We start from the raw sequence: 22,804 nt of genomic DNA, 5'->3' as shown, positions 1-22,804 counted from the left end.
TGTCTGGCCGAGCTCCAGCAGGCCTGGAGCCCCATGCCAAGGCTGCCCCTGCCCCTGGCGGGAACCCCGCGTGACTCAACAGACTTCGTGCCTTGTTCGTTTCTGAACCCCCTTGAGCTGCCATGTTCGTTATGCCACTGTCTACAGCCACCTTCTAACGAGTCTCTGGACAACCGCCTCATGTGGCCAGTAAACCGACGGGAGCGTTTTAGCTGCCAGTAACTTGGTGCTCGCTGCCTCCTCCTTCAGGGTTCCGGTTTGGGAAGGTGGGGGCGGCGGGGCTGACCACACACATGGCACCTGCCCACTGGTGACTGGGAGGGATAGTGGGGAGCCCCCAACTTTGGGTTCTACTTTTTGCCTCTTGCTCCCTCCTTCCAAGTGTGAGCCCCAAGAAAACCTTGTCCAGCAGCTCAGCCCGCCCCCTGGCTGGACAAGATCTGGCAGGAACAGTGAGGTCGGGGACACTATGTGGCCCTGGAACTCAGATGCAGTGACATGTACCTTGAGGCCCACCTGCGGCCAACCTCCCTGATGGGCAGCATCTTTCCTTCCTGCCCAGAAGAGTGTAGCCTTTTGACTTTAACACCAAAGAAACCCAAATAGATTTATTTTGTATACAGGGTATACCCACAGCCCTGTGGGGCCCACATGGTGCCAGGTTTAGGTCTCGGGAGGGAGTGGGGGGTCAGGCCGAGTGGACAAGAGAAGCGTGAGGGCTGATTGTGTCAGGTGGAGGAGGCAGAGCCTGCAGGGGAGGCCGTAACCTGCTGTCTGAAGGAGGCAGTCCCAGGGCAGTAGCCCGCTGTGACCTGCTTAGCCCCCATCCTTCTGTTGTCCTGGCAGGGGTTGGGGTGCGGGGGTTCACTTTTGTCTCAGTTTTTTGATGAAGGAGACTTCATCCCGATTCCGGATGCCGTAACTGAAAGAGAAGGAAAGGTGGGGTCTGACTGCAGTGACACCCACCTGGGCTGTGTGGGGAATAAAAAGGTTTGGGGGTAGAGGGGCAGGCAGAGTGAGGGTTTGATTCACGCTGCCTCACAGGAGGCCTTGCCCTCCTACTGGTTCTTGGTCCCTCCACCTGGCCCGGGCAGCCCACAGGACGCAGAGCCTCCCGCAGTGGCTTCGGGAGCCTGAGCCCTTGCCCGAATGCCCAAGAGTTCAGTGAAGCACTGAACGGCCGGCAGAGGGCAGGGACCAGCCCCTCTCACACTGTGGCCCAGGACGTACTCTCGGAGCTGCTTCGTGTCCTCTGTGAGCTTCTCTCCTGTGAAGGTCAGGTGGTAGGTTCTCCACACATAGGACCTGTGAGAGAGGGTATTGGGAAGCAGGGGGCGCTCTTCCTGCCTGGAGGTGCACACCAGCCACAGGCAGCTGCAGGCTGCACAGGAGCTTGTGCAGAAAAGCACTGGCTAGGAGGGAGGGCTGGGTTGGGTGGGTTCTGCTAAGCTGGGTTGCCTACGTCTAGGGAGACCACTTCCAGTCACGCCGGAAACACCCAGAGGTGCCCGGGAGAGACCATTTCAGCAGTGAAGGTGGGAGGCACAGAGGAGTGTGCTTAGAAGATGGATGTGTGCGGCAGACAGGTCCCGGCTTAGTCACAAGGCACTGGAGGCAGCTGCCTGCCCCACTCACCAGCTGATGTGCCGGATGCCGCCTTCTCGCTCCTGGCGGAGCTGCATGTATCTCTGAATGGCCTTCTTCAGGTCCAGGACCGTGGCATTCTGCACCACGACCACAGCTGCAGTCAGGGGCACAAGGGGGAAAGGATCCTGGGTCGGTGGGCACCTCAACTAGTCCGGACGCCCCCTGCAGCCCCCAGGGGGGCACTTGCTTACGCATGACCTCTCCGTCCATCTTGCACACGCGGACTGTCATGGCCTGGCCGTACTCCAGCGCTATCTGGGAGTTGACCTCTTCTAAAGTAACCTAGAAGAGACCACAGAAGCTTGCCGCTGTCCCCATCCCAAACGACCAGGAGCAAACACTGACAGGCCAAAACAGGGTCCCTGTGTTTTAGGAGCCCTCGTGGCCTGCTAACCCCAAGGTCTGCCTGTCTAAACCACCAGCAGCCCCATGGGAGGAAGATGAGGCTTTCAGAGGCACAGATGTACCCTGGCTTTTTTTTTTTTTAAGTCGCCATTAAGTCGGAATCCATTCCATAGTAGTACATTTTTGCATTTTTAGGGCGTGTGATTTAGGAAGTGCAAGGGCAGAGAGACCCACGTTAGGGCTCCTGGCTTCTCCGCACTCCGATCTCACATTGTACCCACACTTTGTGGTCCAACGTGGATTGACGTTCCAGGGCAACGGGGCACAAAGAAAGGCTGGAGGGGCGACCCGGCGTGTGCCCCACCCGGGGCGCCCACAGGGCCCGCCCTTCCCGGCCGCGCACCTGGATCGGCAGGTCGCAGAGCAGCGGGTCCTGCACCACCATGGCGAGCCCCTCCTGGAACACGTCCACCACCTCCGAGTGCGGCAGTGCCTCGTCGTCGTCCTCATCGTCCTCGGGCCGCGCCGCGGCCTCTGCCCGCTCCAGGTCCGCGTCCGCCGCCGGGCTCTGGGTCCGGGCAGTCGGCGAGAGGAGAGCGACGCGCTCTCGCCGGGAAACTGGTCCCCAGAGCGAATCCAGGCGGCCATTGGCGCTCCTGGGGGGCGGAGCGGCCGCCATGGCCAATGAGAAGAGCGAGTCAGTTCTGCGGCAGGGCCCGCTGGGAGCGCGAGTCCTGCGTGTCTATTGGTGGGCTGGAGGGGCGGGGCACGCCTCAGCCAATGCGAGCTCGATGCGGACGAGCGCCTGCCCTGAGCCGCCGCGGAGGCTGCTGGGAGTCGAGCGCTCTCCGGAGCTTCCCGGAAGCGCGATCACTTCGCTATCATGCTGCTCTTCTGCCCGGGCTGTGGCAACGGACTGATCGTGGAGGAGGGCCAGCGCTGTCACCGCTTCGCCTGCAACACCTGTCCCTACGTGCACAACATCACCCGAAAGGTGGGGCGCGCTGTCAGCCAGCGCACACCCACGGCCGCGCTGCCTCTGCCTCTCGCGGGTCCGGGTAGCCCTGCGCCGAGTCAGGTCCCGGGAGTCTGGACCCTTCGGTGGCCTGGGCCACCTCGGAGTCAAAGATAAATTCCGCCTGCTCCTCGGAGTTCGCTTCCCGGTGCCCTCGCTGCCCGACGGTTATTGGTCTCCAGCAGCGCCGGCCCGGAGCGCCTTCCGCACTCGGAGCTGCCGCCGCAGTGCGTTAGCTCGGGTTGGTCTCCCTCCGGGAGATTGGGCCACGCGACTTTGGTAGTCCGGCTGGACCAAACCGTTCTAAGATTGCTGCCCTCTTTTCCAGTTTGCCCTCGGTTTTATGTTTTCCGTGGGACTAATCACCGTACATGCTGAGCCATCGTGCTCACGTGCTTTGATGGTTAATTCGACAACTTCAGCTGCGGGTGGATGGAGGATTTTCTCTGTCTCCCATGTTGCTAGAACCCGGAATGGACTTTGAAGTAGAATAGGCATTTGGTAAAAGAAGTCCGCGTACCTGTCATTCCCAGTTGCTAACCAGAAGGTCTTGAAATGCGCTGTATTATAAGTGGCTAATAGTTTAGTGTTCCCGTGGTAAAACGTTTTGAACACTGTGCTTTTCAAAAGTTGAGTGCGTTGACACTCCCTTATTCCTGGTGTTTGCACACTACTCCACGATTGGGGGAATTTAACGTCCGAAATGGAGAAGAATGGGACTTTAAGTAACTGAAGTTTCCAACTGTAACCTGCTTTGAAAGCTCTTGCCACCTGCGTGGGGAGTGTATGGCTACCCTGTTAAGTGGTAACTGTTTAGTGCTTCCCTGCCTTCCACCCGCTCCCCACCCCCACCCCAGTTTTATTTCGTTTTTGATTCTTTTCCTGGGAGCTCTTACAGATATTCTGACATTCCATAGTTCCATCACCTCCAGCAGTATTGTATAATTGCTTCCACAATCAGTTTCAAAACATTCTTCTTGATACCAGCTCTCCTTTATCCCCTCCTACCCCCATTGGCTGACCTTTTTATCTGTTTCATCTTTGATTAGCAAGTATCTCTGCGGCGAGGTGGGCGAAGAGGAAGGCCGAATCTAACCCAGTTTTCGTACTCATCCTCCCAGACTGACTGCAAAACCCCTTTTTCTCCCCCCAGTGGGCAACCCGATGGGACCCTGTGTATAAGGAGGAAGCCCTGCCTGGTTCTGTGCCCTCCTCACAATTGTTCTTTGATTTGAGTCCATCCGTGGCCTCAGACAAACTGCTGCAGATTCTGTAAGGCCCAGTGGTGTGGCAGAGCTTGTCCTGGGAGGGCAGGAACTTGGTGTAGACAGCCCCACTGCCCGTGGGAAGAAGTAAGTCTGGGCAGACACTGCAGGACCCTGTGGTCTCGGTGGCCCAGGGTTTGTACTAATGACTTCCTTGTCCTGTAGGTGACAACCCGGAAGTACCCCAAGCTGAAAGAGGTGGATGACGTGCTTGGAGGAGCAGCTGCCTGGGAGAATGTAGACTCCACTGCAGGTGAGAGAGCCTTCTCAGGTGCCCAGCAGTACGGAAGCACCAGGCTACCTGGTGGTCTTCCTGGCAAAGACTCCCTCATTGTGACGGGGCTTCAAAGAGTAGAAAACACATACTGTCTTCCTTTAAAAGTGCACTTGTCCCAGCACCTGCTGCTGCCAGCCTCAGCATCATGCAGACCGGGCCAGATTTTCCAGGACCCCTTGCTGTGGGGCCTTGGGGAGCCCCTGGCCTCTGTGGGGCTGATGGCAGCTCATGGGTTGTGCTAGAATGAAATGACTTCTATTGCTGGGATTCCAGAAGCACTTGGCTTACGGTAACTATGGCCATGATAGCAATGTAAGGAGAAACGATGATCTTTCTGCTTAAATATAGAGGGGAGGAAATAGGTTAGCACTTTCTTTTTTCTGCTCATTGGGAAACATCAGATGACTAAATCAAAGAGATGCACTTGTGGAATTTGCCATGTATGCGTGCATACATACACACACGTGCATACACACACACAAACTCGCTTGAGTGGATTTTTTAAAAATCATTTGATTGGGGGCTTGTACAATTCTTATCACAATCCATACATCCATCCATTGTGTCAAGCACATTTTTACATTTGTTGTCATCATCCTCAAAACATTTGCTTTCTACTTGAGCCCTTAATATTAGCTCCTCATTTTCCTCCCTCCCTCCCCACTCCCCACTCCCTCATGAACCCAGTTGAGTGGATTCTGACAGACTCTGACCTTACAGGACAGAGTGGCACCACCCTGCTGTTTACCAAGGGAAGCCTCATTTTTCTCCCACTTGATGATTGGTGATTTTGAACTGCTGTCCTGTGGTTAGCAGCCTCTCACGTCACCCACCGCACCACCAGAGCCATCGAATTAGCCATGGGAAATGGAATGTGCACTGAATGTTCCAGCATTTTGAGAGTGTTGTCCGTTCCTCATAGGATCCCTGGTGGCAAAACGGGGTAGGCACTGAGCTGCTAATGGCAATGGTGAGGTCGGCAGTTTGAAACCCCCAGCCCCCCCCACCCCACAGGAGGAAGACAAGGCTTTCTGCTCCCGTGAAGAGTTACAGTCTGTTACCCACATGGACAATTCTGCCCACCCTGTAGAGTCACTGAGTCGGATGGCCGTGAGTGGAGTGTCATTTTCTCAAAGAAGATGCCTCTGAGGCACTTGTAGGGAATGTGATGTTTGCTGAGCTCCTTAAGAGGAGTGATCTGAGGGCAAGTTGCGCCACTGGATTCTGAACACAATGGGGCAGGGTGGTCGCGGGTTTAGCATAAGGAACCCAGTTAGAAACCTAGAGGGTTGGTGTGGGCCCAGAGTCACTTCCCCTCCTCCCCAACTGGTTTCCATCCAGGCAGGAGCAAAAGGTGGGACCCCGAGAGCCAAGAAGGGTGTTTTCAAGGTCCCAAGGCCCCCTGTCCTCTGGGACTGGAGCACGTGGGAATGATGTCACCGGTAGTGAATTTCATCCTGAGGCCTCTCCGCCCAGGGGAGAGATGCCCTGTTAGGAAGGTCAGGTTAGCAGAGGCCCCTGCCGCCCTCCTTGCCTCCGACCTCCTTCAGATGCTCTGATCCTGAGAAATGATGTGTGTGGGGGGGCATATCTGACCTGTGGTTTTCCCATTGCCACGAGGCAGGTCAGACACGCCTCCACGCTCCCTCCTCCTTTACCTAGTCTCACCCACTCCTTCCCCCCACAGCACTCGACATCCCTGCTGGGCTCCTTAATTCACTGCAGCGGCCACACAAAGCTCTCAGACAGTACTCAGGGTTAAGGGGCTTAGTAGGGAAGTCAGTAGGTTACCACAGTGAGGATCAGGAAACAGTAGGGATACAGTCTTTGACCTCCTCAGCCAGCAGTCAGCTCTCTCCGGTCCTCAGTCTTAGCCGTGTGGTCCCTTGGTCTTTGCCTCCATGGGCCAGGAAGGAAGCCAGCAGCCTGTCGCTCTGTCCCACAGTTCTCTAGTCCGGTGTCCTACAGTCTCTGCACTGCTCCTCTGAACCTGTGAGCCATGGTCTCCGGTGAGTCTGGTCCCGGGGGCCTCGGCCGCTGGGCGTGCTCTTCCAGAATGGCCTTGTGGGTTTTCTCAGTGTCCCAGAGGACTCTCAGGTACTGCAAAGTGGCTCTGATGGAGGTGTGGCTTGCCTTTGAGGAAGGATGGTGTCTTAAGCCTCCTCCTCTGATAAAGTGGTCCTACAGATGCCCCCAAGGAAACAAATGATGTGGGCTTGGCTCACACTCTCTGCAAATGTCAGGCCCTAGCCCCACCTCACTCGTGTAGTGGAGAACTCCGTCCAGTGTGGGCTCACAGCCACAGGTCTGGAGCCTAGTCATAATCCATCGCATACAGAGTGATGGAAGCTCTTGGAGGGGCCGTGTCTCACTGGGTTACTAGTGTGTTTTTCTTATTGCCAGAGCCGTGTCCCAAATGTGAGCACCCCCGAGCCTACTTCATGCAGCTGCAGACCCGCTCCGCCGATGAGCCGATGACCACCTTCTACAAGTGCTGCAATGCCCAGTGTGGGCACCGCTGGAGGGACTAAGGCCAGGCTGGTCCGGCAGCAGCCCCGTCTGCTCTTGTGTGGCCCCATGGACCCATGGTCTTGGGCCTGAAGGCACACAGACCCTCTAGGGGTGAAGAGACTGGGCGTGAGGACATGCAGCCCATGTGCAGTCAGGGTGGGCGACTTCATTTCGTCCAGAGAGTTCTTGTTGCACGAGCGGACACCCGCCACTACGTCTGCCATGTGTAAGGTCTGGGCAGCTGACTCCTTCCTTCGCCGCTGTCTGGGCTCGTCAGTGTCCATACTGTCCGTGCAAATCGGAAAGCGGAGCCCTCAGCCTAGAACCTGACATCTGCCTCCACCGCGAAGCGTTCCTTGGGAACCTGTTTAATAAAGATGTAGTCTGAATATTAATGTTTTTATTCTTGTTGTTCTATTTTTAAAAACATGGGGTTTAAGGCCTGCCTTCCAAATTGCCCCTGGTTGAGTTTGCAGCACCAGCCTCCTGCCTCATGTGCAGTGCTTAACTGCTTGTGCCACCAGGGACACTGATTTGGGTGATAGGACTGTTAAATATCGTAGGCTTTAAAACACATTAAGAGTTAGATTTAATTAGGTTGTTTTATTTTAATTTGATCGTGCTTTGTTTGTTTTTTAAATTTAATTTGATAGTTCTTTACTTCTGTTTCCATTTCCTCTAAAGATGACGCCACCTCAGGACAGTGGGGAAAGTGGATGTTCTTCAGGGCACCAGACTGATGTATTTTACAAATGTGAATCTCTCCAACGATGGAGCCTTGATTATTAAATCGCAGGGCTCCGTCTGCCCATGAGTCTCACTTCTGTAAACCTCTGCGTGGAGCAGGGCTCAGACAGGCCCCCGCCCTCCATCCCCACCCTGCCCACGACACTCTGCTTCTTTACCGGACTCAGAAGTCCGTCACGGTGCCACAGGGCTCGGGTCACAGCTCATGGTTACCGGGGGTTTATTAGGGAAGTTAACAGTACAGTCTTTAGTCCACAACAGTGACTCTTCGCAGCTGGTAACCAAGTCTCTCTGGTCCTCAGCCTCAGCCACGTGGTCTCGTGGCCTCTGCCTCCGTGGGTCAGGAAGCACGCCTGCCACACGGCCCATAGTCTGCGCTGCACCCGGCTCTGCCTCACCGTCTCCTTGCCTCGGCCTCTGGTCTCAGCCTGGCTCCTTGGCTCTGCCCCGTGGTCTCTGCCACAGGCTCTGGTGCAGTGGTTCTCAACCTTCCTAATGCTGTGAGTGACCCTTTCATACAGTTCCTCATGTTGTGACTCTCCCCAGCCCTAAAATAGTTTTCATTGCTACTTAGTAACTGATTTTGCTACTGTTATGAATCGGGCAACCCCTGTGAAAAGGTCATTCAACCCCCCACCCCCAAAGGGGTCACAACCCACAGGTTGAGAACCGCTGCTCTGGTGCCTTGACTGCTGCTTCAGACAGAGAAGTGTGACCCACTGTTGGCTCTTATTCCAAAGGTCCTGGGATTTCTCTGTGTCCTAGATGGAGCTTCCACACGAGGAATGGCTTTGAAGGAGATGGGCTTTTGTCAGCTGACCACACCCCTAAGGAAACAAAGGGGGGAAGACTTAGCCGTACCCTCTTCTAAGGTGGAAATTGAACCCCACTTTAATCTTGTCATAAGCATAGCAGAGAATTCCCTCCCAAATGGGATTATAGCTGTAGGCATAAAGGCTAGAATTTGTAGCACATCACACAGGATTATGGGTAGACGGGTCCTACAATTGACTGCATCTGTCTCTATGTAGAACTGATGTGGTCCTTCCGTGCAGCTTGATAGTTGTTTGTTCGAACACATTGACCAGGTGGTAGGTCTTTCCCCCCAAATCTCCATTCCCAAGTCTCTGATGCTTTCAGCTGAGGCCAGTGAGTATATAAGGTGTCAGCTTCTGGTGTTTGAATTTGTTGTTGGGCGGTGGCATGGACAGGTGTGACACGCAGACCCTCCAGCCAGCCTGCCTGCCTGTGCCTTACCTCAAATCCCTTACCTTCCTTTCTTCAACTGTAGACTGGGGACAGTAAATGTATTTCAGAGGTTTGCCCACTTGTGGAAGGGGCCAGGTAGTGATTGTGCTGACAGTGGGGCAAATGGGGCCTCTGGGAGAAAACCAGCCTTCCCACCATGTTGATTGACAGAATTCAACAGGTAGCAGTAATGAACGAACGTACCCCTCGTGAGCATGTCGATTATTGAGCGTGGATGGTATTTTGATTAATTGGGGTTCAAAGTTCAAGGACGACTGGCGACATGGGGGTCAGAGGTCGGGTTATCACTGGAGAGGCGGCAGTTCAGCCCCACCAGCTGCTCTCCAAGAGCGAGTTGAGGCAGCGTGCACCCACAGGATTTTACAGCTCCAGCAGCCCTACAGAGCAATTCTACTCCCCATGGGGTTGATGGGAGTCAGAACCCACCCACTGCGGGCCGTGCCATCGAATCCGTTGCAAAGATTCACGCGAGTGCTAGTTCCATTCCGGGAAGCCCCGGGAAGTGCGAGTGGGGGTGGCCCTTGACCTTGTTGATTGAGTGGCCACACATGGGAGCCTCCGATGTCTCTGCAGAGTCCCTGTGGGTGAGCGGGGACAGTGGAAAACCACAGAGGTTACCCAGAGATCGGCTTCACAAGTTTCGTGACTTTGACCCTAAGTCCTGTACAGCTTCATGCATACTTTTACCACCAGGGATCAAAACATATGATCTGTGGATTCTACATCCACCGGCTGTGAGGATTAGGTTTCTGCAATGGCTTTTAAATGTGCCCACCTGGAGTTAGTGGGGACCCCCGGTGGCATAGTGGTTGCTTGCCAGGCAAGGTCGCCATAAATAGCCTTCCTTGGCTGGCTAACAAGCGAGTCCTTCAGAAACGTGAGTGCCTTATGGCCTGGCTTTCCATCAGTTCCCGCCGCAGCCAGGGCTCTGCTTCCCGGGCACTGATTGGTCTGACTCGTTTCTCTGCGAGTTGGGGCTGGTCTGGGAACGTGCATTCAGCACAGCCCTGGGTGCCTGGGGTTTCGAAACCCACTCCCTGGGCTTGCTGTGCCGACACCGCACACACTGCCATCAAAGCCGTCACAGTGCAGAGGGGCGAGCCGTTTGTCGTTCGCAGCTCTCGCTCCAGGAGGAGGGACTTGGAGGCCACGCCTGTCCGTGGTCAGTCCTGCGCACGGACATGGGAATTTCATGGCTTAAGTGTCACGGAATTTCACGCTTGGACACATCTTTGAAAGCTGCGGAAGGACACAAAGCTGTCCGGACGATCTGTGCAGAGGTGCGGGTGTGCAGGCTCCCCCGGGGGCCGTGCGGGTGTGCAGGCTCCCCCGGGGCTGCTTTCTGGGGAGGGGGTGCTGGCTCCTGGCTGTGCGCTTGTGGTACTTGAGCCCCACCCCCTGTCCCTGTCCCATCCCGACCGATGATCTCTGAATCTGATTTCTACTTCGCTCCTGTGGGCAGCCGGGTGGGTGTCGCCAGGGCGGGCCTCCCTTGGGTTTCCTGGGGCTTTGGCTGACTTTGCAGTTAGCAGCGCAGCTGGTAATGGCTGCGGCCCTGTGCTCCTCACAGGCACCAAGCCTGTCCGATGGAGTGCGACAGACATGGGCCCCCTGGGACAGAGCAGACGGTCCCTCAGGGGTCGCGACTCCTTTGGGGGTCGAACGACCCTTTTACAGGGGTCGCCTAAGACCATCGGAAAACAGATATTTCCCATAATCTTAGGAACCGAGACACCACTCCTCTATCTGTCTCCAGGCGGGTCCGCCTACATGCGGATAAGCCCACACAGGACTACCCTGCGTGAAGACTGTTATCCATGCTACACCAAGCTTCAAGACAAAATCTCATTTATTTGTAATTAATAATAACTTTCACAATATAGAATTACATATTGTTTTTTGTGATTCATCACTATGCTTTAATGATGTTCAATTTGTAGCAATGAAAATACATCCTGCCTATCAGATATTTACATGATGATGCATAACAGTAGCAAAATTACAGTTGTGAAGTAGCAATGAAAATAATTTTATGGTTGGGGTCACCACCACATGAGGAACTGTATGAAAGGGCCAAGGTGTTAAGAAGATTGAGAACCACTGCCCTACAGGAACAAGCAGTCTCATCTCTTCTCATTGAAGCAGCTGGGGGGCTTGAACCATGAACCTTTCCTTCACAGCGCACATACACAGATAGACTGAAATGTGCCCTTATTTGGTAGGACAGAGCACAGGCAGTCAATGCCGGCAAGGGTTCTGATCCTCACTAGCTCTCAAAAAACCACACCGAGCTCACCATCAGTACTGACTGAAGGAAATGCAAATTAAAGCAACATTGAAATAGCTTCACCTATCAGATTGCCAAAGATGGACCAGGCTGATAAGTTGCAAAGGGTGGGGCTAGCAGGGGGACAACTTTGGAGGGCATTTGGCAGTGTGGACCAGCAGCAAGTGCTGGCCTGGGAAGCCATGGGCAGCATGGGCCTGTAGGCGTGGGGTGCTTCCTGCTCACAGGTCAGCACTGCCTCTGGGTGATGTGAAAGAGGGCTTCCACGAGGCTCTCCCAATTTCTTTTGTGTTCAGTACGCCTATTCTGCCTGGACTCCCAGTCTCCCTTAAAGGCCGAGGTTTGCATTTGCTGGGAGGGGGCAGCTCCCTGACAGCCTGCAGCCTCACTGGCCTCAGGGCCCTGTGGTGGCGGCTTGAGGTAGCTTGTGGTTTCCATGTGGGCGGTGTGTCCGTCTTTAGCAGGCTTGTGTCAGCGCTGCAGTACTGGTCCCCAGCCAGGCGAGGGGCTTTGCTGTCACCAGGCTGACCGTGCCACAGCCTCCAGCTCCCAGAGCACGATGACCCAGGTCCGGAGCCTCCAGGGAGGTGAGTGTGCTAATGGCTGGCCAGCCAGCCGGCCGCAAATTCAGGGCTCCAGACTCGCTCGGGGTCTAAGGTGGCCGAAGGTGCCCTTGCAAAGAGGTGGGTGTTGCCCCGCTCACCAGCAAAGTCCTGAGCCATTGTCCTCCAGCTATGTAGTCTGAGGCATGCTCTGCTGGGGCCCAAGGGCCAGGGTTTCTAGCATCGAAGCAGCAGCTACCTGTATGGCCAAGATGACCGTGGGGAGGAGGGCAGCTGGGCTTTCCTGGGCTGGAGCAGGAGGCTTGGGAGTGGGCTCTGCCAGGGCAGCAGGGAAGCAGATGTGGCTGAGTGCACCCGCTCAGGGGGTCCCTGTGGGACCCTCCCCCGGAGGCAGCCCTTGCCCTCCAACACTCGGATTCCACCTGTGCCCAGCCTGGCCTGGCTCTTCCTCACACCCGTGCCCCTGAGTGGAAGAGCTGTGCGTGGAGCAAGGCCAGCTGTGAGGACTGCCTGACCCATCCCAGGCTGGGTGGCCAGCCCCAGCTCGGAGTTGTGGAGGGAGACAGCTCTGAGAAGGGACTCACTGGCCACAGGGGGCGGCAGAACCACAGAGGAGATGTCCCGAGGATGGACACCGCTTCCCTCTGCACCACAGCCGGCCTGTGACCTGGGTTGTCCTCTCCAGGGGCAGGACCCTCTGACCTTATCTGGCGACTTGCTGGACTGACAGTGCATGGGTGGGGGCATCTGTGGTCAAGGGTCAGGGTGGCCCTGCCTTGGAAATGCCCCTTCCCAGTGTGCAAGGGACTCTGAGGAGAGGGAGGCTGGGGCCAGCGTACAGCTTCACCTGAGAGCTATCTTTCATGTTTCCATAGCCATCCTGTCCCCCAAGGGGCACTCAACCCTGTGACGGTCGTTGTGAGGCCAAAGGGGACAGGGGTCTAGCTGCCTTCAGCCCTGGCTGGCCTGAGTCTCTCCATCTGAGTGGGGCTTCACAGTGATGTGGACAGACATGAAGTGGGCGACCTCGAGGCTGGGAGGTGGCCTGGCGGGGACCCTGCAGACCTGGATGCCTGGGGCTGGGACAGCTCTCTGCAAGGGGGCACTGTGTTCCAGCTGCCCTCATGCTCCCCAGAGCTGGCCAGGACACCAGCCTTTCAACCCAGCAAGATGGGTGAAGAGAATGCTGGGAACCTCCTGGGGTCTGCCCTGGGGGCAGGTAGACCAGCTAGCAGGGTGGGGGGGGGTGGCTTCAAGGGAGTGCCCTGCTTAAAGCACTGAGAACTTCTGGTGGGACCTGCACGCACAGGACCACTTCCTCCACCCTTATCAAGCATCAGGCTTGCGCAACTAACTGGTGCCTGTCTTCCTGCTGGGCCCTTATCAGTGCTCCATCTGGGTACTAGGCAGCCTCCCGGCACCTCAGCATTTCCTGACACCCAGTCTGGTTCCAGGGCCTGAGGGGGTGGGCTCTCTGCAGGGCACAGCAGAGCAGGGCTGGGAGAACCCCGGACAGTATGTTGCATAAGCCTCCTGCTGCGTACCCTCTCACTTTCCTGGGGTTGGTTTTTACTGAAGGGAAGTATGTGTGTGTGTGTGCCGGTATGCACACAGTGTGTGTGGTGTGTAAGTCCCGTGTGTATGCTCGTGTGTGTGCAATGTGCACTGCTATGTGTGTGCAGGTGTGCATGCGGTGTGCAGTGTGTGTGTGTAGGTATGTGGCGTGTCATGTGTGTATGTGCACACGTGCAAGCATGCATGTTGTGGGTGTGGAGTGGGGGTATCCCATGTGCATGTGTATGTGAGTGCATGTGTCTGCATGTCTGTGTGTGCTTGGTGTGCGTTGGTGTGGGGGGTGGAGGGGAGCTGGGTGGACCTGCCCCTTGGGTGAGGGTCCTCCCACGGCTGCTGTGAGGATCACAATGGGAGACGTCGGCTTGAGATGGGGCACCGGGAGCTGTGTGAGCGGCCCTGAGAATTATCCTCAGCAAGGCCCCTGTCCTGCCGCTGCTGCAGGGTGGGCCTGGGCTGGACAGGGCCCTGCTCAGGAGACATGAGACCAGGGTCCAGGGCCGCCTAAAAGTGTCGGAGCTTGAGTCTGGAACATCAGGTGATTTCAGCTCCTCAGGGTGCAACAGGAATGGGGCCCGCCTAACTGAGACAACCACTCTGAGCTCCAGTGGAGAGCTCTCAGGACCATGTCTTCTGGGAGAGCACCCCACTCTATAGAGGAGCACCCCAAGTGGACTGCACCTCCTAGGGGAACACCTCCTAGGAGGCATTTCCTGGGGAACACTTCTGGGGAGCACTTCTTGGGGAGTACACTCATGGGCAGGGTCTCTTGCAGGCTGGACCTCAGAGGACAAGGCCCTGGTATGGGCAGTGTGCACCTGGCTCCTGGTAGGCACCTGTGCCTGCTGGGGCACTTCACTCCCAGGTGAGGGCCAGCTTCTCGGTGGCGGGCGCTCATCTGTCTGGACTGTGGGGGGGCCTTTGCACCACCTCTGTGTGGTCTTCCCAGGGGCTGACATGCCCAGGTGAGGGGCTGGAGCCCACCATCCCTCAGCCCAGCCTATGGAGAATTCTCCGGGGTTATTTCCTGGGGCCACCCCTTTAGTGGGTCAGCTGCCAGTCTCCCAGCCCTGCCACCACCTGTCCGTCACTGTCCCAGGCCCCGGGAATGTCACCTGCCTTAATAATAACATCCTCCGAATTGACTGCTACTGGTCAGGCCCGGAGCTGGGCCACGATGCAGACCCCTGGCTCCTTCTCACCAGGTGAGGGGAAGGGCCGCCCGGGGTGAGGGTGGGGTCCCCCCAAGGAGGCACTGACAGGAGTCCCTTCCGCCAGCCACCAAGTTCCAGGCGGGAGACACAGGTGTACCTTCCGGGCCGGCCTCTGCTCTGTGGAGCTGCCCCCAGAGGAGGTGCTGGTGCCCACCGACAGTTTCTCCATCACGCTGCACCTCTGCATTGCTGGGCAGGAGCGTGCCAGCTTGGTGGAGCCACAGTACCTGCCCCGGAGACACAGTGAGTGGGGTACTTGGACCCAAAGGGTACCCCCAGTCCTGACCAGTGAGACCCAGGTCCAGGGGGGTCCTGGGCTGCAGCCCATGCATCTCCTTCTGTTCCAGTCAAGCTGGACCCGCCCTCTGGGCTGCAGAGCAACGCCAGCTCTGACTACTGCCTGCTGACCTGGAGAGTCAACCCTGCCCTCGAGCCCCTGGAGGCATTCCTGGCCTACGAGCTGGCCTTCAAGAGGCAGGAGGAGCCCTGGCAGGTCAGGCTTGGCCACTCCCTCTGGCAGACAGCCCACACACGCCAGAAGTCAGTGTGGAGTGGGAGGATCTGGCACGAGGGCAAGAGTGGGCGCTCCCTGTGGGACTGCCCATGCAGGTGTGGGTGTTTGTGTGCCCACAGCCCTGTCTATGAGCTTGTATGTGCGTGTGTGTGCACATGAAGATCATAGGTGTGTGTGTGTGCCTGCGTGTGCATGCTTGTGCCCCCCTCCAGGGTAGACCCCCAGTCCTTCCAGCACTTTCTACCTGCCTCGATTCCACAGAGGGCCCGCCACAAGGACAGAATTGTTGGGGTGTCCCGGCTAGTGCTGGAAGCCGCAGAGCTGGCCCCTGGTTCCCCCCATGAGGCCAGGCTGCGGGTGCGGATGGTTCAGGAGGAGGACATGCCAGAGGATGAGCGTTATGAGGGCACCTGGAGCGAGTGGAGCCTGCCCGTGCACTTCGCTACTCCCCAGAGACCAGGTGGGGTGGCCCCTGCTGATCCCGTCAACCAGAGGCCCCTCCCTGAGGCAGCTACCCCAGTTCACTACCTGCCGCAAGTTGCAGGACCCAGTAGTGCCCACAAGTGAGTTAGGTTGGGTAGGGGGAAGAGTCCTTGGCACTGGAAGCTGGGCAGAACCTTGAGGGATGGCTGGGCCCACCCATGTACACGAGGTGCTGGGAGGTCTGACCCTAATAACCAAATACAGGTGGGGAAACAGGTTGGGGTCATTTACCAGGCAAGACCCCAGGCCTCCTAAATCCTGTGCCCTAGGCCCAGAGCACTGACGGGGATGCAGAGGGGGGAGGAGGAAGGAGGAGGAGGACCACCCTTCCGCTTCTCATGGCCCTGCCCCACTGCTCACAGAGCCCTGGACACCCCCCTGGGGGCAGCCTGACCGCTCGCTTGTGGCTGTGCCCTTCTTTCTGCTGCTGATTGGCCTGTCTTACCTCTCATTCAAGCTGCTGCCCAGGTGTGCGGGGGTGCACGGGGATGTGGGGGGGCTGAGGGCCAGACCTGCAAGCTCTGGATGTTCCTCCATGCCCCTGTCCACTCTGGTCCTCGGTAGGACTGAGCCAGCTGGGAGTCCCTCGATGCCAGAGGACAGGGTGGCTTCTGCTACTGCCCTGGAGCCTGTGGATGACCTCAGAGTCCCTGGCTGAGCTACTTGGGTCCCCGCCTCCCGGTTACTCCCCTTAGGGTGAACCCCAGTTCACCTCTATGTGAAAACCATGGGGGGCACTTGATGCGTGCCAGGCCCCTCTCTCAGACCATGGGTGGCAGATGGGGGCGGTGCTGACCACAGAGCAAGACACAGTGGGCTCTTCTCCAGTGTGTGCTGATTGGACCACAGCACATGAGGGGCCAGGGGTAGGAGGTGGTGGGCAAGGCAGGCACCCTGTACACAAGGACAGGGCAAGAGGAGGCGGGATAGCTGGGCAGAGCAAGCAGGTGTTTGGGGAGAGGGGAACCAGGGATCCTGGCTCCAGGGTGGGGATGGCCCTTGGAGCAAAGAAGATGCTAGAAGGTTAGTTAAGCAATGGGTCTCCTCTGAGCACAGGGTAGAACCACCAGGGCAGGTGTTTGGGTTTGGGCTGGCCTGGGAATGGAGGGAGTGCAGAGCCTGGGAAAGAGTGGTGGGCCCAAGGGGGGTGGGCGGGGCTGGAGGAGCTGGGGTAGTGGTGGGGTGATGGGTGGTGGTGGGTAGTGGCTGGTGGTGGGTGGTGATGGTGGTGGGTGGTGGGTGGTGGTGGGTAGTGGATGGTGGTGGATGGTGATGGTGGATGGTGGGTGGTGGTGGGTAGTGGATGGTGGTGGATGGTGATGGTGGATGGTGGGTGGTGGTGGGTAGTGGATGGTGGTGGATGGTGATGGTGGATGGTGGGTGGTGGTGGGTAGTGGATGGTGGTGGATGGTACTAGTGGTGGATGGTGGTGGTGGTGGGTGGTGATGGTGGGTGGTGGTGGTGGTGGGGTGGTGGGGTGGGTAAGGCTTGATTTGGAGGGGTGGGATGGAGACCCCATCCAGTAGGGCAGTAGGCTGTAGTGGTCACTCCCTCCCTAGTTCCCTCAGGGCCTCACTATAAAGGCACATGCCCAGTGTAAACCAGGTTTGTGAGTTGTCCGTAGAGACCCCGAGGTGGACACAGCAAAAGGGCAGCAGGGTGGTCAGAAGGCGCCCCTGGTTCCGGGTTGACTGCCTTCTCTTGGCACAGGGTGAAGCAGGCCTGCCACCAGCACGTGCCCTCTCCAGCTGTGTTCTTCCAGCCCCTCTACACCGAGCACCACGGGAACTTCCAGGTGCGTGCGTGCAGGGCCTGTCCCGAGGGTTAGAGGCTCAGGATGTGGGCGCCGCTTAGAGCTTTTTTGGTCATTTTTGGGGGGTTGAAATTCATGCAGAGTCTAATGCTCAGAGGAGCTTTCTGCATTTCCTATTTCTATCTATCTGTCCGATCCCTCCCTACACTCCCCTCTCCTCTGGTTCAAGGCAGCCCTGTGGGTAGTGGTCAGTCAAAGTGGGGACCATTTGGGGCTGACTCTTCCGGTGTGGCCTTCACCATACTCCTTGAGGCGTTTGTCCTGCCGCCACTGGGAGGGGGAGGAGTGTCAGGGGCCGGTGGTGGTGGTGGGGCCAGTGTGGCCTTAGCTCATGAGCAGAGGGGGCAGCACTGTCCCTGAGGACCCTCATCCCTTCATGGCGAGCCATCAGACACAGAGGGTTCCAGCCCCAGGATGGGGGTCTGTGGAGGTCAAGACAGCTCCCCCAGGTGGCTCCTGCCTCCATGTGGGCCAGGGGAGGGTCAAGGGTCCTCAGTCTCCACACCTGTCACCTCGCACACCAGGCTTACTCAGCAGGGGGCCCATGGGTGCACAGTGTCAGCCCAGCCATGAAGGGCTGGGGGACTTGCGTTCCGGGCAGAGTCTGGTTTAACATAAGGGGCGGGAGTGCCCTGTCAGTCTTGGGTGAGGTGGGGGACTCCCTACAGGAGGAGCCACCCCTGATCTGTCCCAGCAGAGCACCCAGCCTGAGTCCCTCCCACCCTACTCTCTTGCAGACCTGGACAGGGACTCACAGGGTGGGACTGCAGCTTGGCCAAGCGGATATCAGTGCCCAGCCTGCCGCCCCAGAGCCGGGCTGCCGGGAGGCTGTGGCCCTGCTCACCTGCAGCCCGGCGTGGCCCTGTCTCTGCTTGGAGGAGAAGTGTCCACCTGCTCTGGGCTCAGAGGACATGTGGCCCACAGGGGTCCTGGAGTGGGGAGACCAGCCGCCTGCCTACCTGCCACAGGAGGAATGGGCTCCAGTGCCCCCCACCAGGCCAGGCCCCCCAGACTCAGACTGGAGTTACAGTGACTACTGTGCCCTGGGGTGCCATGAGGAGGGCCACCCCTCAACACCCTTAGGACACACCCAGAGCCTAGTGACCGCTCCTGCTTTGACTTGTGGCTTTTCCTGGCACCAAGGGGACTTGGGGCCTCAGCACGGGGCCTCCTGTATAGAAGCTGGTCATCTTCCGAACCAGGGTCCCAGCGAAGGGCTGCTTTCTGCCTAAGTCCTTTCTGCCAGCAGCAGACAGCAGGCCTGGCCTCTTCCATGGGGATAGGCCAGCACTGCGCCCTCTGCTCACACCTGCTGGGAGGGGCCACTGCCAGGTGTCTCCCAGCCTGTGCTGCCCCCACCCTTGAAGGGTCAGCTCAGTGACCATAGGTTCAAGGCCCTGTTGCTTCAGGTCTTCAGCTTTCCTGAGATTAAAAATCACAGTGCCTGCCCCAAACTGCCTGTGGTTGGAAGGAGAGACCAGGGGAGGGACAGGGGTCCTGGGGGAGGTGTGTCTGGGTGGGGGTGGGGGAGTGGGACGGTCACTGGCTGGCTCTAAGGGGGAGCCCTCCTGTACCTTGTCCTCTTTCCTCGGTGGTCTCACCCAGGCCCAGCAGCAAGTGGACAGCAGTGGAAGTCCAGGTCCTTGTCTGCAGCCCAGGGCTCCTGAGGCGGGGCTGGGCTGGCAGGCAGCTCAGGAGCTCCCTGCTGGGCAGCGGGTGGAGGCTTAGTTTCCCTTCTAGGGAGGTGCTGGGCCTGGGAACTGAAGGGAGCTGGGCCTATCTGTACTGCAGAAGCCTTGGGCTCAGTGGGGGTGGCACAGGTTCCCAGAATGTATCTTTAGGGGGCAGAGGCAGGGAAGGGTGGGGTCAGAAATGTGTTGACCAAATCTAAAACACTTGCGAAGAATTGCTTTTCGTGGGCTATGGGGAAGCCCCAGGAGGGTGTATTTATAGCAGCCCCACCCACCCAATAATAACAGCCCTTCTGCGGCCACGGTGGGACACACGTTTTTCTGACCACAAACTTCCCTTGACTGCCCGTGGGAGCTTTGGACCCCCCACTTGGGGGCTGTGTGTGGAGGCGGGGCCTAGGCGAGTGACGGGGTGGGACAGGACCAGAAGGGACTGTGTCCAGCCTGGCTGCATTGTGGAGGGACGTGGACTTCACTGCTGAGGGCATGCTCCGGCAGGTTCTTCTCATCTTTTGATTTTCATGAAGGTGAAAACCCTTTAGTGAGCCTAGTTCATGGGGGTTCTGTGGGTTCTCCCGCCCCAGCCTCCGGTAACCATGGAGACACATTCCCCGCAGTCTGTCCGGAGAGATATAAACGGAGTTGCAATATTTTGTCTTTCTGTCTGATGTCCTTCACTTTGCCTTGTGCTTTGTAGTGTCACCCAGTTGGGGCCCCAATTGGAGTGTCCCTTCTCTTTGTGGTCCAGACCTGGGTTCTGGTTCAACTGTGGAGTTAGGTCTTAGGGTCCTGGGTTTGTGTTCAGTTTACAGTTTGGGTTTGGGGTGAGGTTAGGTTTCTGATTGTGATTCAAGTTCCGGTTCAGGGTCTTGACTCAGAATTGGGTTCAAGATAGGATTTTATTCCAGTTTAGGGGTATGAGTTAGGGGGTTAAATTCAAACTTGGGTTTGGGCTAGTTTCAGGTTCAAGGTCAGAGTTAGCCGTTAAACTGACCCCAAGCACCAAACTATTGAGCCAAGGCCTGAGGATGCCACAGAAGACAGATTTTGGCCACTGGAGATCCCCTTGCAGAGGGGTGTCGGGGAGGAGAGGAGCCAGTCAGGGTGCGATGTAGCAGCAATGAAAAATACAACTTTCCTCTACTTCCTAAATGTTTCCTCCCCGCTCCCACTATCATGATACGAATTCTACCTTGCAAGTCTGGTTAGACCAGAGGATGTACACTGGTACAGATAGGAACTGGAAATACAGGGAACCCAGGGCGGATGATCCCTTAAGGACCAGTGGTGTGAGTGGCGTTACTGGGAGGGTAGAGGGAGGGTGGGTTGGGAAGAGGGAACCAATTACAAGGAACTATATGTGACCTCCTCCCTGGGGGACGAACAACAGAAAAGTGGGTGAAGGGAGATGTCGGACAGGGCAAGATATAACAAAATAATAATTTATAAATTATCAAGGGCTCATGAGGGAGGGGGGAGCGGGGAGAGGGGAAAAATGAGGACCTAATGCCAGGGGCTTAAGAGGAGAGGAGATGTTTTGAGAATGATGAGGGCAATGAATGTACTAATGCGTTTTACACAATTGATGTATGTATGGATTGTGATAAGAGTTATATGAGCCCCTAATAAAATGATTAGGAAATAAAAAAGAGAGGCCTTGGATGGACAACTCACACGGCAAACTTGGGGGTTGGTTCCCCACAGATCTCCCAGGTGACACAGGGGCTGGCGGGTGTACCCTCTTTTGTTCCCTGCCCTCTGGGGACAGGTATAGCAATGCGGTTGGGCAGGCCCCAGATGAATGCACACACTTCACAGTACCCCAAACAGTGAGGGAATGTCCCCGGTCTAGAAGAAGGAGCTGCACAGAGGAAGGCTCTGTGTCCAGCATCATTATCAGCGAATGTTCCTGCCCCAGCTCATGACCAGGCCCAGGTGTGCATGGAGAGGCCAGGTGGCAGATGGTACTTTCCTGGAAGTCAGTGCTGGGGCTTCCAGAGAGAAGCATTAGAGCGCTGGCCCAGTACTGGGGATGCGACCTCATTTGGGAATAAGCTTCTCTTTGTCGTGCACATCCAGCCATACAGTGTCCAGAGGGTCCTCACCGGAACCTCTGCCGACGATTCCAGAGACACTGATGCCACGCAAGAGCTGACTACGAGGGTCACCAGGAGGCACCAGAAACCAGAGGAGGAAGCAACACTCTGAGGCCCTGATCTACAATTGTGAGAAAACGAACCGTGTTTTCCCGGCCACCACTGTGGTGTCTCTGTGACGGCCACGCAAAGGCACGACGCAGCTCTGATGACAGAGTTGGGCGCTGCTCCCACAGACACCTAAGTAGTTTCCAGACTCGGAGAGAAACGAGGAAAAAGACCTGGTGCTGGACTTGTAAAAATTAGGCAGTGGCTCAGTCAGACGCGGCCCCGAGACGCTTCTGGAAGATCCATCACGATGGCCGCCCAAGGAGAACCCCAAGTCCAGTTCAAAATCGTACTGGTGGGTGATGGTGGTACTGGAAAAACGACATTTGTGAAACGTCACCTGACTGGTGAATTTGAGAAGTATGTAGCTACCTTAGGCGCTGAGGTCCATCCCCTTGTGTTCCATACTAACAGAGGACCTATTAAATTCAACGTGTGGGATACAGCTGGTCAAGAAAAATTTGGAGGACTGAGAGATGACTATTATATTCAAGCCCAGTGTGTCATTATAATGTTCGACGTAACCTCAAGGGTTACAAGAATGTGCCTAACTGGCATAGGGATCTGGTTCGAGTATGTGAAAACATACCCATCGTGCTGTGTGGCAACAGAGCGGATATTAAGGACAGGAAAGTTAAGGCAAAATCCATTGTCTTCCACCGAAAGAAGAGCCTTCAGTACTATGGCATTTTTGCCAAAAGTCACTACCACTTTGACAAGCCCTTCCTTTGGCTTGCTAGAAAACTCATTGGCGATCCTAACTTGGAGTTTGTGGCCATGCCTGCTCCTGCCCCACCAGAGGTTGTTATGGACCCAGCTCTGGCAGCCCAGTATGAGCATGATTCAGAGGCTGCGCAGACAACCACTCTCCCGGATGAAGATGATGACCTGTGAGAGAACAAAGCTGGAGCCCAGCGTCAGAAGTCTAGTTTTATAGGCAACTGCCCTGTGATGTCAGTGGTGCAGCGTGTTTGCCACTCTTATTATATAGCTAAGCAGAATGTGCTAATCTTTGGGATGCTGAAGGAGATGAATGGGCTTCGGAGTGAGTGTAGCAGTTAAAAACCTCTCTCTTTTTTTTTTTGGACCCACATATCTAGCTGTTTGGGAACGCATTTTTCTTTCTTGAAATTCAAATGCAAGACTGCTACAGTCACATCACAATATTCAATGTGACGTTTTGTTTGTTAACTGTCATTCCCAGTCCTTTTCGTTAGAATAAAGTTGTATTTCAAATATCTAAAAAAAAAAAAAAAAATTAGGCAGTGAAACAGTCCGTGGGTCACAACACAGTATTGTCTAATTTAGTGCTGGGAGAGCTGAGTCTGAGCAGACAAGTCATCAAGCCAATCAATCGATGATTAACTAACTGACCAATTAAATCAGG

General features: G+C 56.4%; 4 protein-coding genes and 1 pseudogene across 4 annotated transcripts in view; 4 read left to right on the top strand and 1 right to left on the bottom strand.

The window, feature by feature from the left end:
* RHBDF1 (rhomboid 5 homolog 1) overlaps positions 1-222 on the top strand; it is a 7,559-nt gene extending 7,337 nt beyond the window's left edge. The window contains exon 19 of the mRNA XM_045286013.1: positions 148-222. Coding sequence (XP_045141948.1) covers positions 148-222 — 75 coding nt within the window. The remainder of the gene's footprint in view (positions 1-147) is intronic.
* Positions 223-593: 371 nt separating this feature from the next.
* On the bottom strand, positions 594-2,580 carry SNRNP25 (small nuclear ribonucleoprotein U11/U12 subunit 25). The gene is made up of 5 exons (XM_004705759.2): positions 2,396-2,580; positions 1,839-1,929; positions 1,636-1,741; positions 1,231-1,305; positions 594-922 (listed from the first exon to the last, which is right to left on the bottom strand). Exons 1-5 carry the CDS (start codon positions 2,435-2,437, stop codon positions 865-867), a joined length of 372 nt encoding a protein of 123 aa, XP_004705816.1. The 5' UTR covers positions 2,438-2,580; the 3' UTR covers positions 594-864.
* A 283-nt stretch (positions 2,581-2,863) lies between these two features.
* Positions 2,864-7,455, top strand: POLR3K (RNA polymerase III subunit K). The gene is made up of 3 exons (XM_004705758.4): positions 2,864-2,986; positions 4,438-4,525; positions 6,953-7,455. Exons 1-3 carry the CDS (start codon positions 2,876-2,878, stop codon positions 7,078-7,080), a joined length of 327 nt encoding a protein of 108 aa, XP_004705815.1. The 5' UTR covers positions 2,864-2,875; the 3' UTR covers positions 7,081-7,455.
* Positions 7,456-11,922: 4,467 nt separating this feature from the next.
* Positions 11,923-18,754, top strand: IL9R (interleukin 9 receptor). The gene is made up of 8 exons (XM_004706102.1): positions 11,923-11,950; positions 14,598-14,703; positions 14,777-14,955; positions 15,060-15,205; positions 15,488-15,686; positions 16,072-16,177; positions 17,420-17,504; positions 18,260-18,754. The coding sequence occupies exons 1-8, from the start codon at positions 11,923-11,925 to the stop codon at positions 18,752-18,754; spliced, it is 1,344 nt and encodes a 447-aa protein (XP_004706159.1).
* A 2,891-nt stretch (positions 18,755-21,645) lies between these two features.
* On the top strand, positions 21,646-22,581 carry LOC101644682 (annotated as a pseudogene).
* The last annotated feature ends 223 nt before the right edge of the window (positions 22,582-22,804 follow it).

Source organism: Echinops telfairi, unplaced genomic scaffold (assembly GCF_000313985.2).
Source record: "Echinops telfairi isolate 266 unplaced genomic scaffold, ASM31398v2 ScPeMD7_5;HRSCAF=22, whole genome shotgun sequence".
NCBI lineage: Eukaryota > Metazoa > Chordata > Mammalia > Afrosoricida > Tenrecidae > Echinops > Echinops telfairi.
Note: the sequence above shows the minus strand (reverse complement) of the source record. Positions and strands in the feature narration are given on the sequence as shown.